The sequence below is a fragment of the Panthera leo genome, chromosome E1, assembly GCF_018350215.1.
Source record: "Panthera leo isolate Ple1 chromosome E1, P.leo_Ple1_pat1.1, whole genome shotgun sequence".
In the NCBI taxonomy this organism is placed as follows: Eukaryota; Metazoa; Chordata; class Mammalia; order Carnivora; family Felidae; genus Panthera; species Panthera leo.
The window spans coordinates 59910984-59927683 of record NC_056692.1 but is presented as its reverse complement, the minus strand read 5'-3'; the positions used below and the strand labels follow the sequence as shown (position 1 = coordinate 59927683).

Here is a 16700-nt window from a genome sequence, read left to right as displayed (position 1 = left end):
CTGAAGGTGGGGGGAGAACAGAGTGTGCCTCCTTTCCGGCTAGGTGGTAGGGTTCCGGAAAGACCTCAGGCCTGCAACCTCGGTGGGCAGGGCTGTCTCTAGCTAGGAGCTTGTTGGGGTGGCTTCCCTGCCCCAGAGGTACCCCTCCTCCTGACACCCTCCAACCTGGGGACTTCAGCTCTCCATTTGACAATCTGGAGCACTGTTTATTACCTCTCTACACAGTCATCAGCTGAGAAAACGTTTGTTGAATGAATAACTTCACGCCCTCCTTGAGGAGGGTGTCTGCTCTCCAGTGTGCCGGCACCCCTCCCCCAGCTGGCCACGGCACTTTGGAGGCCACCCTCCCCCCTGTGCCTTGTGGGGGCTGACCCTCCCTCCTCTCTTCTGGGACACCTGCCCTGGTCACGTGGACAACCTGACTCAGCTCTGGTGAGACCTGTAAAGAGGGGAACCTACATCTTGGGGGGTCACGAAGGCCAAAGCCACCCCAGAAACAGGTAGCACGGTCCTGTCACGTGTGCGGGGCTCGGCGCCCAGGGGCTCCGCTCTGGCTGACACGGGGACAGACCCGGCCCAGGCCTGGACGTGGGGCTTGGGCACGTCCGCCGGGACCCCCGAGCCTCCGGGGCCTCCAGGAGTTGCCGTGCGAAGTGCACGCGGGCGCCGAGGCACAGTTAGGACTCCGGACCACTGAACACCTGTACAATAGTTCATATATTTATTCTTAAGCAAGTTATCAATAAAAAATTTAATACTAAAATGCCTTTACATAGAGTTTGCTGTTCATAAAACCTTTGTGTTTTGTTTTTTTTTTGTTTGTTTTTAGTGTTTACATTGGAAAAAAAAAATCCAACCATCTTAATTTACACATGTACAATAGTCGTGCTTCGCCAGGTCTAACCACGGTTAGAGGGAGGGCCGCACCGCCCACGCGCACAGATAGAGGGAGAGAGAAGAGGCAGAGAAGGCGGGGGAGGAGGGCAGAGAATGGACACGAGGGCCAAGAAAAAGGGTTTCCTTCGCTCGGTGCCTGGGGTTCGAACTTTTGCGGCCGGGCTGTCCCCACTCGGCGCCCGGGCACCGGGCAGGTCTTCTCCTCCGGGCAGCCTTCTGCTTCTCCAGCCGCGAGCAGGCCCTCGGGCACCGCCTCCCGGGTGACCGCCAGGAATGAAATATTGCACTCGTGCGGAGACAAAGGGGAGAATGGGGTGGGAGAGGTAGGCCGGGGCGCAGGGGACCCCCCCCTCCCTGCCCCTGCATTTCCCACGGAGCCGGGAGTGGGAGGTGGGGCCGGGATGGTTTCCTGGCTGAAAAGCAAGGGGGCGGAGAGGGGCCGGGTTGGGGTGCCGGGCACCTGCCGACACCCCATGTTTCCCGGGGACCTGGGCTGCAGGTCTGTGGTCACACAAAAACTCGTCCTAAGGAAGTGACTAACGTGGGGGGCTTTCCGGGGGCTCCCAGTGGGTGTGGTGGCACATGAGGACATGTGGCCCTCAGTACGTTTCAGGGACAAGGGTGGTTGGGCCGCGTCTGGCTTGCCCTGTCTCCCTCTCGGTCTCTCTCTTGGAGAAGTGAAGAGGTGACAAGTGTTCTGAGGCTCCTGGGGTGGCGCCGAGAGTCTGGGCCACCCGTCCAGCACTGGGTGGAGGGCTGAGCGCCCCGGAGGGGTGCTCCCTGCACTCGGCTAGGGTGTGGGCTCGGGCGGGCAGGAGGGACCCCTGCTCGCTCCGCACCCCAGGCACCAACTGGTCATGCTGTCTGCCTTCCCAGTGGCCACAGAGAAGGCCCAGAAACCTCCATGTAAGTTGGTGGGGGCCAATCCCGTCCCTGCTCTGAGTGGAGGCTAGGCAAATTGGCCATCAAAACGGAAATCAGAAAGAACTTGGAATATTCAGGAAATAAAATGAAAACATCACTTTTTCGTATCGATACTTAAAAATATTTGTTCATTTTTGTTTCGTTTTTAACAGAGGTAAGATACATTTATGGCTGCTGTCACGATCCCGGGCTGGGGGACCCGCTGATCCTGATTTTTATCTCAGCTTCCGGAATCCCTTCTCTCCCCAGGGACCCTCACCATCGCCCTCCTCCCCTGCCCCGCCCCCCAATACGGTCTTCCTAGGAGGTGGATTAAAAGGAAATAAAGTCGAGTGTGACTTCCATCTCAGCCCCCGAGATGAGTGGTGTACCCGAGGGTCCCCCTCCTGTGGCCGCCCCCACCCTCAGCTGCCTCTGTCGCCACAGACGCCCCCGTCGGAACTCAGCCAGGCTGAGCAAAACAGTGCATTTTCAACGAAAACCCCCCAGAACAAAGCCTAGACACACACCCACACACACACGCACACGCACACGCACACATGCACATACACCCTTGTCACGCGTGTGGGGAAAAAAATCCTTTTCCACTATTTTTTTCCATAAAACTTCCCGCAGAAATACAATATTTACATAGAGAAATAAATAGACAACACACCTGATTTCTGCTTTCCCTGGTGGGAGACAGTCGGAGGTACTAGGGAAAATATGGCTTGGATTCTAATCTCTCGGGAACGGCCGATGGGGATCCGGGGCGCCGGCTGGGCCGGCCCAGGCTGGACGACTCTCCGGACGGGACGGGCCGCACGCGGGAGCGCCCGCTCGCCAGGGACAGTGATGCGAAGCCGGCGCCCGCCGCGGGGTCGGGGGGGGTTGCATATTTGCTCCTGGCTGCGGCGTTGGGGGGGGGGGGGGCTCCCCGGCTCTGCCCACGCAGCCGGGCTCAACACAGGATGGGCGCCCCGTCGGCTGCCACCAGCCGCCCCGTGGTGGGGTCATAGGTGCCCGCCAGGTAGTAGAGGTCCCGCCGGTCCTGGTCCTGGCACTTCCGGCTCCGTGTCATTTGCTCGTACTGCTCCCGCCCCACGACCTGGCACTTGTGGGAGATGGTCTGCACGTCGTTCTCGTCCTCGTGGCAGGACTGGTACAGCGCGTTCTGGGGGGGAGGGGGGGCGGGCAGCAGCGCTGGGACCGAGGCCTCGCGCCCCCAGGGCAGGGTTGCTCGGTCAGCCTGTGGACCGTGCCCACCACCTGCAAACCTGGGCTCCTGCACACCAGAGGGCGGTGGGGGTGTGTTCCACCAGGAAGTACGGGCTGTGGGGGGGGGGGGGGGGGGGCTGCGTGCCCCCCACGGTGAAACTACCACCCCTTTCACAGGGAGCCATGGAGGCCAGGGAGGGACCCTGTGTCGTTTCCTGTGAGGCCCGGTGGTGGCCCTGGGCTGGGAGGCCCCGCGGTGTCGGGGACGGGGAGGGGGTGTTCACGAATGAGACTACTCCTCCCGTGTTGGCTGCCACCCCCCCCACCAGGTCTCCATTCCCCCAGGCCCCCTGCATGCCCCCCACCTGTCCCGGGCCCCCTTCAGGCTGCCCTGTTGCCCAGTCCTCCCAAGCTCCCCACTTGCCCCAGGGCCCCCCACAGGCTCCCCACCGGCCCTGAGCTCTCCTGCCCCAGGGCCCTACGGGGCACCGCCCCCTCCCCCATTCTCTCACCTTCCCATCACTCTGCCGCTTCCCCAGCTTCGTCTCCTCCGGGTGGTAGAACCACTTGACCTTCACCACCATGTTACTGCCCCAGGACTCCCACATGCTCTCAATGCGGCCGATGTAGGGCAGGTTGGGCCGCCCGGCCGACAGGAAGACGGCACAGTCCCCGATGCGCAGTGTCTCCTTGCCCCGGACGATGGCCTTGTAGAACAGCTTCCTGGCTTTCCCCTTCATGCCCCGCCTCTGCAGGGACACAACCGGAGGCCGAGGGCAATGAGGGGGCCCAGGCGGCAGCCAGGACAGAATGACAGGGACACACACACAAGGGGAGGGAATACGCAGGAGGGACAGATGGCATGTCGTGTGTGCAAGCGTGCGTGCACGGGCACCCCAGGTCCACGCGGGGCACCGTGGCGGCTGGAGGAAGGCCAGCACAGCCAGAGGTCCGGGACAAGGTGGCCACACCCAGACCTACCCTGCCCACCGGTCAGGATGTCAAGATCCAAAGCGCCCATAAAGGAACAGTGGACCTGAGGCGGGGGTGAGGTGGGGAGAGAGCACGAGGCGTCCAGTGCACACACGTTTGCAAGGACAAAACGCCCCGGACAACCGGACGTCCACACGTAGAGTATTAGCAAAGAACAACGTTCGTGTCCATGCAACGAGGTGCTCGAGGTGCTCAAAACGCGCGGAGCTGCCTGTGTTGTTCACGGACACGGAAAGACGCGCAACCAAGCGGGCCTCTGCCGCTCGAGAAACCCTGGGGCGCCTGGGGGGCTCAGTCGGCTGGGCGTCCGACTTCTGCTCAGGTCATGATCTCACGGTTCGTGGGTTCGAGCCCCGCGTCAGGCTCGGTGCTGACAGCTCGGGGCCTGGAGCCCGCTTCGGATTCTGTGTCTCCCTCTCTCTAACCCTCTCCAGCTCACCCCTCTGTCTCTCTCTCTCAAAGATAAACATTAAAAACAACAATAACAAAAACAGGCTGCCTGCCCCAGTGCAAACATCCTGTACACGATCTTACAGGCAGAGACAAGGACTTGGAGGGGACAGGGTGGCTGTGGTCATCTGCCTTGTCCCATCAGGTGGCAAGGTTTTCTCTTTCGTCGTTTTCCTTTGATTTTCTTTCTTTCTTTTTGTTTGGTCGACATTAAATAGGACAACCCAAAGAAAGAAGCGAGAGAGGGAGCAGGCCGGCCTCCTGGGCACCAGGGGCTCCTCGCTGCCCTCCCCCTCCCCCTCCCCGGCTGGGAGACGGGCCCACCTACCTGCGTGGGGTTCCCCGACCACTTCCAGAGCTGCCGGGCAGGCAGGAAGGCTGAGATCTTTGGCCGGTTTTCCACGGAGGGCAGCCGCTGCCTCCGGGAAAGCTCTTTGGCTTTGGAGAAGCTCAGGGCCTCCTTGCGCTTGAGCTTGGACTTGCCGCCGCTCGGGCCGGTGCCCGCGCCCCCGCCGGCCACCGCGGCCCTGGACAGGAAGCAGCGCTGCGCGTGCGCGTGCGCGTGGGGCCCGCCCCCCTTGGAGCGCAAGGCCTCGGGCTGGGCCAGGAGGGCGGGCACGGGGTGGGTGAGGCAGGTCTGCAGGAGCAGCGCCGGGTCCTCGTCGTCCGAGCTGTAGGACGAGCCCTCGTCGTCCGAGGAGCAGAGGCTGGAGGTGGACAGGGAGCCCGAGGAGGAGGAGGTGGTGGAGCCTGAGGAGGAGGACGACACGGACAGGCGGGCGAGGAAGCGGGAGGGCACGCCGGGGGCCAGCCCGGGCCCGTCCTCCTCGTCGTCCGAGTAGGAGCTGTGACAGTCGCTGTCGCAAGGCAGCGGGAACTCGGCCTGGCCCGCGAACTTGCGCAGCGCCAGCCCCATGGGCAGCGGGTGCACGGGCGCCCGCCCCTTCCTGTCCTTGCCCACGAGGGCCGGGTGCGCGTAGCTGGGGCTGGGCAGGGGCCGCCCCAGCTTGGGCCCGAGGTCCTTGTCACCCATGAGCAGCGCCTTGCAGTTCTTGTTCTTGGGGGAGGTCACGCCCTCGTGGTCCAGCTTGACCAGGAACTCGCCGCCCGCCCGCCGCCGCGCGCCCTTCTCGGCCTCTGCCCGCTCGGCCTTCTTGGCCCGCAGCAGCTTGTGGGCGCCCCCGGGCAGGCCCGGCCCGGCCCCGCCGACGAAGGGCGCGTACGAGCTGGCCAGGCTGCTGAAGGAGTCGGCCCGGAAACCGTTGCCGAACACGGGCGCGGCCACGCTGTGCACGGGGAACAGCGCCTCCCGGGCCCGCAGCTTCTTGGCGCTGCCGTTGAGCTGGAAGAGATTCTGCAGCACGCCGGGCCCCTTGCCGCCCGCCGCGGCCGCCGCCTTCCGCTTCGTCTGCGCCACCGCCGACCAGCTCAGCAGCGGGCTGCCCCGGCGGCCCAGGAAGTGGTCCGAGGCCCCGGCGGCGGCGGCGGCGGCGGCGGCGGGGGCGGCGGGCGGGGGCTTGGCGCCCGAGGTCAGGAGCTCCGCTTTGCCTGGGGGGAGGCCGGGTAGAGTCAGGGGGACCCCCGGCTCCACCCTCCCCCCACCCGGCCCCGCGCCTCCCGGTCCCCCACACCCGGAGGCGGACCCCCACGCCAGGGTTCTGGGTGGTCCCACGAGTACCAGCTTTGTCTTTGCTGACGGATTTCTTCCCCGGGGGCTTGGGGGCTTCGGGGCCTTCGTGCGCCTTGGGAGACAGGCTGGGGGCGGTGGTCTCGCCGGGGGGAGGGGCCTCGAAGGAGGCTTTCTTGGTCCTCCGGCAGCTGCCGGACACCAGCAGGGCGGGCGAGGGCTCGGTGCCTGCGGAGCGGACGCGCGGCCTCAGCGCTGTGCCTCGGGACCTGGGCGCTGGCTCCACGGGGAGGCCCCGCCCCCGCGGCCCCGGCACTCACACTGGATTTTGAAGTCCGGAGGCAGCAGCCTGATGTTGGAGACGGCGATGTGGCCGGTGTCCCCGTCATCAAACTCCACGACCACGGAGTCCAGGTCCCCTTCCTCGTCACTGCAGGCACCTGGGGACGAGGGCCCCGTCACGGTCGACCTTGGCGCCGCCCCAGCAGCCAGGAAACAGACGCCCCCCCCCACCCCCCCCCCCCCACCTCGCTGCCTCCCGCGGCCCGGCCTGAGCAGCCACGGCACCACCATCCATCACCCCCGCCTGGGGCACTGCCCGCTCGCTCACCCACCTGCCTGCCCCCCGGGGGCTCCACATCCCCTGCCTGGATGGGGGGCTGCTGGCGGCCTCGTGGGGAATTCGGGGGGCCTTACCTCGGACCACGTTGCCTGGATACAGGCAACGTGACTTCTGGCTCCAGTAGGCACAGACCCTCGTGCCGGGTGGGAGGTAGCGGCTGGACTGTGGCCGGACATCCAGCACCTGGAGGACCGGTGGGGGGGGGGGGGGGCGTGAATGGGCGGGGGAGGGGCTGCGGGGGGGCGGGGCCCAGGAGGGGCGGGGGCGGCCAGGCCCACCTCCCCGGGCGGCGCGTCCAATGGGGGCCGTCCCCTCACCGCCTCCTGCAGCAGCTGCTCCAGCGAGTAGATCCTCTGCCTGTTGCCTCTCTCGCCCTCGATGACGATGCTGTAGCTGAGGGGCGAGGGGGGCGTGGCGTGTGAGAGGGGCCTGCGGGCCGCGGTCGCCCACCCTGGCCCGGGCCCGCCGCCCTCCCTCCCCGCACCCGGGCCTCACATGTCGGGGGGCTGCAGGGTCCTGACGCTGCCCGCGTACAGCAGACTGTCCTCCTTGGGAATGAGCACGGGCAGCCCGTCCTGCAGATCCTCCTTGTGGATGGTGCACGAGCCAGCTGAGGGGACAGGCTGTCAGCGCCGGCCCCGCCCCCGCCCCCGCGGCTGCCTCCCGGCCACTCACCCAGGGCGGCGCTCTGCTCCGCGCTCAGAGGACCGCTGGCCCCAGCCGGCTCTTCCTCCGCTTCGTCCTCCTCCTCTTCCTCCTCCTCCTCCTCAAAGCTGCCGTTGTCGTCAAATGCAAAGTCGTCCTCCACAGCAAAGCTCTCCAGCAGCCGACTCACTGCCCGGCCCTTGCCCTGGGGGGCCAGAGGGGTCAACTCCCTCTGGAGGGGGGGGGGGCGGGAGAGGTCTGCAACCCCCGACTGGGCGCCCCGGGGGGGTGGGGACGCTACCTGCTTGCCGACAGCCTTGCTTTTCACCTTGCCCACCTTCCTGCCCTTCCCCAGGATGGCCTTGGCGTTGCGTGGCGACAGGGCGATGGACAGGGCCCCGTTCTTCCGCTGTTCGGGGCGGGAGGGAAGGAACCGCGGTGAGGGGGGCCCCAGCCTCCCTGCTCACAGCCTCCGCCGGGCGTGGTGCAGGCTGACCCCGAGTGTGAGTTCAGGGGTGTGGGGCAGGCTCACCCCCGGGGCGGGCCACATGAGCGGGCAAGGGGGACAGGGTGGGAGCTCCTTCTGTATCTGACGCCCGCCCGCGGAGCCCAGGCCAGCCGGGGTGCCCCGTAGCAGGGGTGCCCGCAGAGCCTACCCGCAGTCCCGGCTGGAGGATCGTGCTCTTGCGTGTGGCCCTCTTGAGGCGCTCGCTGGCCAGCTTGCTACCCTCCTCACGGCAGGTGAAGGCGCGGGCGGGGCTGAAGAGGGTGTCCCTGCCGGGGGTGGTCCCCGGCTCCGCCCGCAGGCCACCTTTGGCCTTGCCCTTGGCTTTCTTTTTGCCTGGTGCGCCTGGGGGCCTGCGTCCTGGGGCCCGCTCCAGCTTGGTGCCCACCTTGGCCTTCACCGTGCGCCTCTTGACCTTGACCTCGCTCTCTGGGCTGGACAGGCGGCAGGCCCCTGTGCGGGGAGAGGGCGGCCGTCACAGGTGTCCCGGGTGCTGGGCCCTCGGCCGTCAGGCTGGCCCCAGCCCGCCCTGGCCTCCTCGTTACCTAGTAAGCCCTGCCTCTCCTTCTTCTTCTTGGCCTTCTGGTTGGCCTCCATCTTGACCACGGAAGAGGGTGAGGGCCCCAGCACGGCCACACTGGCCCCCCCATGCAGCGCCAGCCCGGGCTCCTTGGGGGGTGCCTCTGTCCCCAAGAAATCTATGCCGTTCTCGCTGTCGTAGCCGGCGCCTGGGGAAGGCAGAGCGTCCAGATGACCTGGTGTCACAGCGACGCCATTTTGGGGGCGGGGCATCTGTTCATCTGCATGCACGTGGATGGGCTGGGGGGCGGGGGGGAGGGGCAGGCACCTGGGCCGGCCTCCTGGTGAGGGTGCGTGGACGAGCACGAGCACGGGTTAGGGGAGGAGCCGCTATCTGACCTTCCTTTCCCTGTCTCTATTTTCCTTTCTTACACCCTGGGCAATGGGGCGCCAGCCCGCGGGCCTGGGGATCCCCCTCCTCAGGGCAGCTCCGGCCCCTTACTGCCCTCCTGCTTCCTGCTTCCTCTCGCCCTCCCTTTGTTCTCAGGCGCAAGCTGGGTGCAGGCGGGGCGAGGCCTGGTGGGGAGGAAGCACCTAGTTCTCCAGGCTCCTGTCTCTGGACACGTGTGCCTGCTGGAGGCCAGATAACCCCTCCAGATCAGCCTGCAGGAAAGCCGCCTCCAGCCGGCAGAGGGGCTATTTTTAGCCCCCTTTCCGGGATGTATCCAGAGGCCTCTTTCTTTCCCGTGGTTCTCGTGGCCCCACAGGGAGCCGCAGGGCAGGGTCTCCTTCCCCCCGGCTGCCCCGGCGGGGAGGCTGTCCCCGGGTCCCCCACACTCCACAAGCCGCCACCTGGCTCTGATGGCCGCCTGGGCCCGGCGGTCCCGGCTGCGGCCCTCGGACCCACTTGCCTGCCTCGTGTGCCGGGGCCACCGCCGACTGGGCTGGGAACTTGGGCGTCTCCCTGCTGCCGCCACCGCCATCCGGCTGCGTGTGCCGGGCGGCCCCCGGCACCTTGGTGCTCTTGGCTCTGGACAGCTTCTTCCGGATGCGTCCCCCTGGGGCGGCCTCCTTCCGCCTGAAGGGGCTGAGGCCTGCAGGCAGCCCCTTGCTCTTCACTTTCGGCTTCAGCTGGGCCACCTTGTGGGCCATGGCAGACGCCAGCTCGCCCTGACCGCTGCTTCTCTTGCACCGGACCTTTTCCTGTGAACGGGAAGCCGGTGGCTGCGCTCAGCCCTGCGGCCTTCAGCCTGCCCGCTGCCAGCGCCGGCTCACAAGTGGCACTTCCTCGGCCCCCGTCCACTGAAGGGGCCCAGGGGGCACGGGGCTCGGCCACTGGAGCCTAGCACCCCTATCCCCCGCTCCATGGCACCTCCCAGACCGCCCACCCTACTTGAGCTTGGGAGACGGACGTCGAGGGCCCGGGTGTCTGTTCTGGGAGGGCCGGGCAAGGTGACAACATGCTCAGGTGGGGTGACAGCTGCCTCCAGGCCACCCACTGCACACGGGGTGCACCTGACACTGGGTTCACTGCTGAAGACTCCGTGACCTATAACATCGTGCACTTTTTCTTTCTGCTGGAGTGAGCATCGCCAGCCCCAGTCACACCTGCAGGCCCAGGGCCGGCCTCTGCCGTGAGGCTCACCGAGCCCCAGAGCCCAGGGCGAGGCCGCTGCAGTGCTCACCGCAGAGGCCGGCTGCAGGCCCATGTAGACGCTGCTCTCCAGTCGGCTTTGCTTCCTCGCAGGCTCCTCGCCACCCCGCAGCTCAGCACACAGCAGGCTCAGGCTGGACCGCACCGCCCTGGGGGCATGGGGGCGCAGGTGGGCATGGGCCAGCTGCAGGCACGCCTCGGCACCCTGGCCCCGTCCTCGCTCTGCCCTTTCCCGAACGAGGCTGCGCTCCTGTGCCGGGCTCCTTGGAGCACGCGCCGTGCTGCCAGGCGGCCCGGAGGCCGAACCAGTGCTGAGCCCCAGCCGCCTGCCTGCCGGCCGGTCCTCTCGCTGACCGGGGAGGGGCGGCCTAAAGCTCAGGGGCCAGGGCTCTGTGGCCAGCTGGACCACTGTGTGTCCCAGCTGTGGCCTCAGTCTTCACACCTGGGAAACAGGGACGGGAACTATTACGGCTCTCTGCAAGGGTGGGGGAGGTCGGTCCCGGTCCCAGGACTGGCCCTCGGTGAGTGCCAAGGCCAGCGGCCACCACGGTTTGGAACAAGGACGGTGTTAGAGAGGCTCCTGAGAATGGGGTCCCCTGCCTCCCTCTCCGCCACTGCCAGAAAGAGGTCGGGGCACAGTGGCCAGAGACACTCCTGTCCAGGGTCTGCCTCCCAGCCTCCTGGGACCCTGACTGCTGGGCTCAGACACCTGCTCTTAATCCCAGTTCTTGAGGGAGGGGAGCCTGAACCCCAGCACCCACATGCGGGGGGGGGGGGCCTGGGAGTCTACTGACACCAAGTCTCGATTTCCCCATGTCCCACAGGTGTGGGTGGGGCCGGGCCTGTCACCTGCCCCCTCCCCCACTCACATGGTGTTAATGAAAATGAGTCACAGACGGAGCCTGAGAACCCTGGCTTTGTGGGGACAGACATCACCTTTCACCTTCCCGCCCAGAGAGGGGACCAGGCAGGAAGCCGGCTGTGCAGTGAGGCTGCCCCCACCCCCCACCCCCCCCAACCTTCCACTTCCTGCCTGGTCCCAGCTGTCGGCAACCACCGCAGGGCACGGCCCGCAGCGGGGGAGAGCCCGGGATTCAGGAGGGAGCCAGATCCTTGAGGAGGGCGGGCCCCGACTGTGTGTCCTTCCTTGTCCTGAGGCTGCTACCCTCCAGCCAGGGCCGGGCTTTGTGGGTCAGTGGAGGAAGTGTTGTAATGCCAAGTACCAGGCCGGGGATTCCGGGGACGGGGGCCTGAGGGCAGCTCGGGGCAGCCTCGCCAGGACCCCCTGACGCAGCCACTGGCCAGACTCCGGCCTCGGTGGGCCCTACCTTGGCCAGAGGCCCCGACAGCGCTGGCTGGTTCTCAAAGGGAGAGCCTGGGAGTCCCCTGGCTGGGGACACCTGGGCAGCGGAGGGAGGGGCAGCTCGGGGAGACGCCCCCCCCCCCCAGCCATATGGCCTATCCCCGCCACCGCCCACAGGCGATGCGAACCCCCCTCCCTGTAACCTTCTCTGCATTTGCTAATGTTTTGTGACATAAAGCCCTGAGATTAATTTTTTGCCTCTGTCTTAATTGAAGGAACCATTTAGTGCCGATTTAACTATTATTACCAAATCATCAGGATTGATGCAGCGCGCACGCAGCCTCGCCAATCGCGTTTGGAGCAGCTTGTTGGATTTATGCAAATAGGTCTGCCGGGAGAGGCAATTTGTAGCCGGGAAGGACAATTATGCCCGGCCCGGGAGCGTGCCAACGAGTGCGCCGGGCGGGTAATGGATAATAACACTGCGCCGACAGCGTGCGCAGCACCGCAGCGTGACCAACGGTGTTACACGGTGCAGACAGAGAGGCTTTTCCGCAACGCCGCCTGGCACCCGAGGGGGCCGGGTGCGGGCAGGGGTGATGCCCCGGCCAGGTGTGTGGACCTGGTGTGGCCACGCACCGGGCCCGGCGTGGGGCAGAGGGAAGGGGAGAGGTCTGCAGCGGGCTCTGTCCGTGGCTACAGCTCTGGGAGAGGGGAGCTGGGTCCTCACGGGAGCTTGAAGGGGGGGGGGGGCAGCAGCGTGCGGACAGGGGCGTCGAGGGCACCCTGGGCCCACCCCAGCCCCGCCACACGCACCCCCAGCCCGGGGCACCCCACGGCGGCCCACGCACCGGGACTTACTTGACTTTCTTGCCGTCGCCCCTGGGGAGCTGGCCCCCAGGACGCAGGGCGGGCAGCAAGCTGGGGTACTTGCGCTTCCTGGGCCGGCCGGGCCCCCGCCTCGCGGGGCTGCGCGAGCTCTCCTCTCTCCTGCAGGCCACGGGGGTGGGGGGTGCTCAGAGGCTTGCACCCACCCTGGCCCCCCTGACAGGGGTTCAGCAGAGGGCACTGGCCTTGGAGGGCTGCAGGGGCGGGGCAGGCCCCCCCGAGACTCGGGGAGCTGGGCCCTCACGTGGCCCAACGCGCCAGCCTTCCTCCCACGGCCTCCGGGGGCCATCCTGGACGCCAGCCTCCAGCCCAGCTCAGCCCGGGCGCGCGTGGGGTGGCTCCCTGACCCCGAGGTGGTGGTCCCGGGCCTGCACAGCGGTGGGGGGGCCCCCCACCCGGCCCACCCGGCTGCCGCCCAGGGCCCTACTCGTGGTCGTGTCTGCGCTGGAGGCGAGCCAGCTCCCGCTGCTTCTCCTTGTAGCGCCGCTGCAGCTCTGCCAGCTGGACGCGCATCTCTACCTCCTGCGTGTCCAGCCGGTCGATGGCGGCCTTCAGGGGGCAGACCTGGTGGGCAGGGGCACGGGGGCCTGTGAGCCCAGGCGGGGCCCCACGGCGGGGGCGGCCGGCGCGGGTGCTCAGGGGGCCCCTTGGGTTGTGGCACCGGGGGCGACCGGGCCCCCCCCCTCCCCCCCACTCACAGGCTTGGTCTTGGGGGTCCAGGTGTCCTTCCGTTGCAGAATCTGCATGCGGGGGGTGAGTGTGGGAGCCCTGCAGGGGTCGGCAGCGGGGGGCCGGGCAGAGGAGGAGGGGCTGTCCAGGCCAGCGGCCTCCACCAGGGACCAGGCTGAGGCCAGCGTGGCCAGGCGCTGCAGGTCGAATGCCAGCACGTCCTTTTCCTCTGCGGGGGACACGAGGGTCAGTGTGTGTGTGGCAGGCCGGCACATACTGCCCCTCACAGGGTCTCTTGTCCGCCTGCATCTTGGTCTGGCCCGGACCCTCCAGGCTGCCCGGCTCCCCCAGCCACGAGGACCAAGGACCAGGGTGAGGTGGTGGGAAACAGCGAGATGGGCACAGGGGCAGGCACCGAGCACCCTGCCTCAGCTCCGGGGAGAGGAGAAGTCCCCCCTGGCTACTGTGGGCCAGGCCAGTTGGGGAAGCGCCCAATCCGTCTGATAGAGGCTTGTGGCTTATTCGGCCTCAACAGAAAGTGCCCATGCGTTTCCTGCCCCTCCCAGATTCGTGAAGAGTGGGGTGAGAGGAACGGCCCAGGGCAGGGTCCGAGCTGAGCCAGTGGAGGGCAGCGTCCATCCAGGGGTGAGGCCTGGAGCGGAGACTCGGGACGGGGCAGGGTGGCGGCGGAGGTGGGGAGTCAGGCCCCCGCGGGCAGGCTGTTCCCACGAGGAGCCACAGCCAGGGAAGGGGAGCCGGCCAGGGGGAGCCCTGCGGGGTCAGACGGCTGCTGGGGCTAAAGCCGTCCACGGGCAGTTGTGCTTTTCAGGACCTACAGGACACACAGCTCCTCCGAGGTGGCCGGGGAGCAGCGATACCCCAGTGGCAACGAGCACATCGAACACCCTGAACGTGGCTTCTAATTCCACCTCCCTGGAAAGGAGCCTGGCTCCTGGGAGAAATGGCTGTTGCCAGGGGCAGGGGCGGTGTGTGGTGAGCCAGGAACACAGGAGGTGCTCGGAGGGTGAGGGGGACACGGCGGCGGGCACATGGGCCAGCTGCAGGGGCCGAATCTGACACAGCTCCAATCCTCCGGTTAAATAGTGAGAGTGCAGATTACAACTGGCTAAAGAGAGTAAGAATCCGCGAGTCACCCTGCCACAAACAGGTTAAATGCACGGAGAGAATGCGTGAAGAGGCAGGGAGAACTGCTTCCAAGCACCTCCCTGCGAAATACTCGTTAACCGCAAAGGGGGGACGCGGCCATCAGGGTGAGCCGGCCTCAGCAATGGGACAAGGCGGCGAGGCGGGTGCCAGGAGCTGAAACTTCTGGACGCCGGTTCTGAGCTGAGGCCACAGGAGGCTGTGTCGGGTGGCCCCGGAGCGGGAGGCTAAGGGGCTCTCTCCTCCTAGGGCGTGGGCTGCTCTTCCCTCTGGAAGCCAGGGCAGGGCTGTCCGGAAGCCCTACTTCAGCGACAAGTCCCACACGGTGTCCTATCTGTTGGGGTCACTGTGGTCACCAGGAAGCTCCTTTGCTCCCCTGCCCGGGCGGCCCAGCCCCGGTCCTCAGGCTCAGCCTGCTGAGCCGGTACAATCCTGTGGGTGAGCCTGGGAGGGGTGGGGGTGGGGTTGGAGACGAGGTAGGGAGGGCTTTTCTTGGCTTCAAACAACACCTTGCAAAGCTCTGCAGCCCTGGGGGCTGTGGAGAGAGAGACAGCCCCACCCCGATGCCCTGGGGTGTCTCTAACTCCTGTCCCTGGAAGGGCCTGGGGCCAGGCTGCCCAGACAAGCCGCAGCTTTGCAGACCTGGATCCCAGGCTCACTCAGGAGAAAAAGGGGCATCCACACTCCGGGACGGACAGGGCCTGGGCTCCCCAAACATCCGGGGTGGAAGGGAGGCTCAGGTGGCTCTCCAAGGGCGGGATGTTCTCGTGTCTCAGGGCTGGGCTCCTGGGTACAGACCTCCCCATCCAAGGCCAGGCAGACACAGGGTCTGACTCCCCGCCCTTCTCCCACCTGAGGGCTCAGTCTGGGGCTCAAGTCCCTGCATCTGGTGCAGAGGTCTGAGGGCCGGGCAGTGCCCCCACTGAGGCCCCCCCCAACTTGAGCCCAGGTGGGGGCAGGCCAAGGGTCCTGCAGCTGAGGTCTTCTGGGTGGGGCTGAGGGGCTCTGAGGACCCAGGTCAGTGAGGTTGCCCATGAGCAAATGGCCTGGGGTTTGAACTCCTGCCCCACCACAACTCGGCTGCAAACCTGCCAACCTCCTCGTCCCTGCTTCCCAGGGGCCTTCCACCAAATGCCGTGCCCGGCCTGGAGGGGGTTCAGGAGGTCCCTTCTGGGGAGGAAGGGACAGGAGGCTCTGCTGTCCCTTGGGACCCCTGCTTCCTGGGACACACTTCTCCCACTTTCTCCCTCTGTGAATCTTGCCGCTCATCTGAGATCACAGCCAATCTCCTAATTCATTTCAGGCAAGGCGGTCATTGTGCTCATAGGGAACAGCTCTGGATCTGAGAGTGCACAGACTAGCCAGTTAACTGGGACAGAGGACAGGATGGGGCCTGGGTGCTCTAAGAGGGGAGGGTGGGGGTCTGGGTGTTCCAGGAAGGGAGGGTGGGGGCCTGAGTGCTCCAGGAGGGGAGGATGGGAGCCTGGGTGCTCCAAGAGGGGAGGGTGGAGGTCTGGGGGTTCCAGGAGGGGAGGGTGGGGGCCTGAGTGCTCCAGGAGGGGAGGGAGGGGGTCTGGGGGTTCCAGGAAGGGAGGGTGGGGGCCCGAGTGCTCCAGGAGGGGAGGGTGGGGGCTTGGGTGCTCCAAGAGGGGAGGGTGGAGGCCTGGGGGTTCCAGGAGGGGAGGGTGGGGGCCTGGGGGTTCCAGGAGGGGAGGGTGAGGGCCTGGGGGTTCCAGGAGGGGAGGGTGAGGGCCTGAGTGCTCCAGGAGGGGAGGGTGGGGGACTGAGTGCTCCAGGAGGGGAGGGTGGGGGACTGAGTGCTCCAGGAGGGGAGGGTGGGGGCCTGGGTGCTCCAGGAGGGGAGGGTGGGGGCTTGGGTGCTCCAAGAGGGGAGGGTGGGGGCCTGGAGGTTCCAGGAGGGGAGGGTGGGGGCCTGGGGGTTCCAGGAGGGGAGGGTGGGGGCCTGAGTGCTCCAGGAGGGGAGGGTGGGGGCCTGGGGGTTCCAGGAGGGGAGGGTGAGGGCCTGGGGGCTCCAGGAGGGGAGGGTGGGGGCCTGGGCGCTCCAAGAGGGGAGGGTGGGGGCCTGAGCGCTCCAGGAGGGGAGGGTGGGGGCTTGGGCGCTCCAAGAGGGGAGGGTGGGGGCCTGGGGGTTCCAGGAGGGGAGGGTGGGGGCCTGGGGGTTCCAGGAGGGGAGGGTGAGGGCCTGGGGGTTCCAGGAGGGGAGGGTGGGGGCCTGGGGGTTCCAGGAGGGGAGGGTGGGGGCCTGGGGGTTCCAGGAGGGGAGGGTGGGGGCCTGGGGGTTCCAGGAGGGGAGGGTGGGGGTCTGGGGGTTCCAGGAGGGGAGGGTGGGGGCCTGGGGGTTCCAGGAGGGGAGGGTGGGGGCCTGGGCGCTCCAAGAGGGGAGGGTGGGGGCCTGGGGGTTCCAGGAGGGGAGGGTGAGGGCCAGGGGGTTCCAGGAGGGGAGGGTGGGGGCCTGGGGGTTCCAGGAGGGGAGGGTGGGGGCTTGGGTGCTCCAAGAGGGGAGGGTGGGGGCCTGGGGGTTCCAGGAGGGGAGGGTGGGGGCCTGGGGGTTCCAGGAGGGGAGGGTGGGGGCCTGGGGGTTCCAGGAGGGGAGGGTGGGGGCCTGGGGGTTCCAGGAGGGGA

The 16700-nt window shown here is 67.1% G+C and overlaps 1 protein-coding gene across 2 annotated transcripts in view; it reads right to left on the bottom strand.

Annotated features, from left to right (window-relative positions):
- Positions 1-699: 699 nt before the first annotated feature.
- The window catches only part of BAHCC1 (BAH domain and coiled-coil containing 1), a 59718-nt gene continuing 43717 nt past the window's right edge, over positions 700-16700 (bottom strand). For both annotated transcript variants that reach the window (XM_042916073.1, XM_042916074.1), the window contains 17 exons: positions 12923-13122; positions 12652-12788; positions 12198-12326; positions 10065-10182; positions 9291-9582; positions 8406-8588; positions 8012-8313; positions 7657-7764; positions 7386-7560; positions 7206-7320; positions 7028-7103; positions 6785-6893; positions 6409-6528; positions 6140-6316; positions 4790-6009; positions 3531-3767; positions 700-2974 (listed from right to left, as the gene is read on the bottom strand). In XM_042916073.1, the coding sequence (XP_042772007.1) occupies positions 2762-2974; positions 3531-3767; positions 4790-6009; positions 6140-6316; positions 6409-6528; positions 6785-6893; positions 7028-7103; positions 7206-7320; positions 7386-7560; positions 7657-7764; positions 8012-8313; positions 8406-8588; positions 9291-9582; positions 10065-10182; positions 12198-12326; positions 12652-12788; positions 12923-13122 (3911 nt within the window). In that variant the 3' untranslated portion in view covers positions 700-2761. The remainder of the gene's footprint in view (positions 2975-3530; positions 3768-4789; positions 6010-6139; positions 6317-6408; positions 6529-6784; positions 6894-7027; positions 7104-7205; positions 7321-7385; positions 7561-7656; positions 7765-8011; positions 8314-8405; positions 8589-9290; positions 9583-10064; positions 10183-12197; positions 12327-12651; positions 12789-12922; positions 13123-16700) is intronic.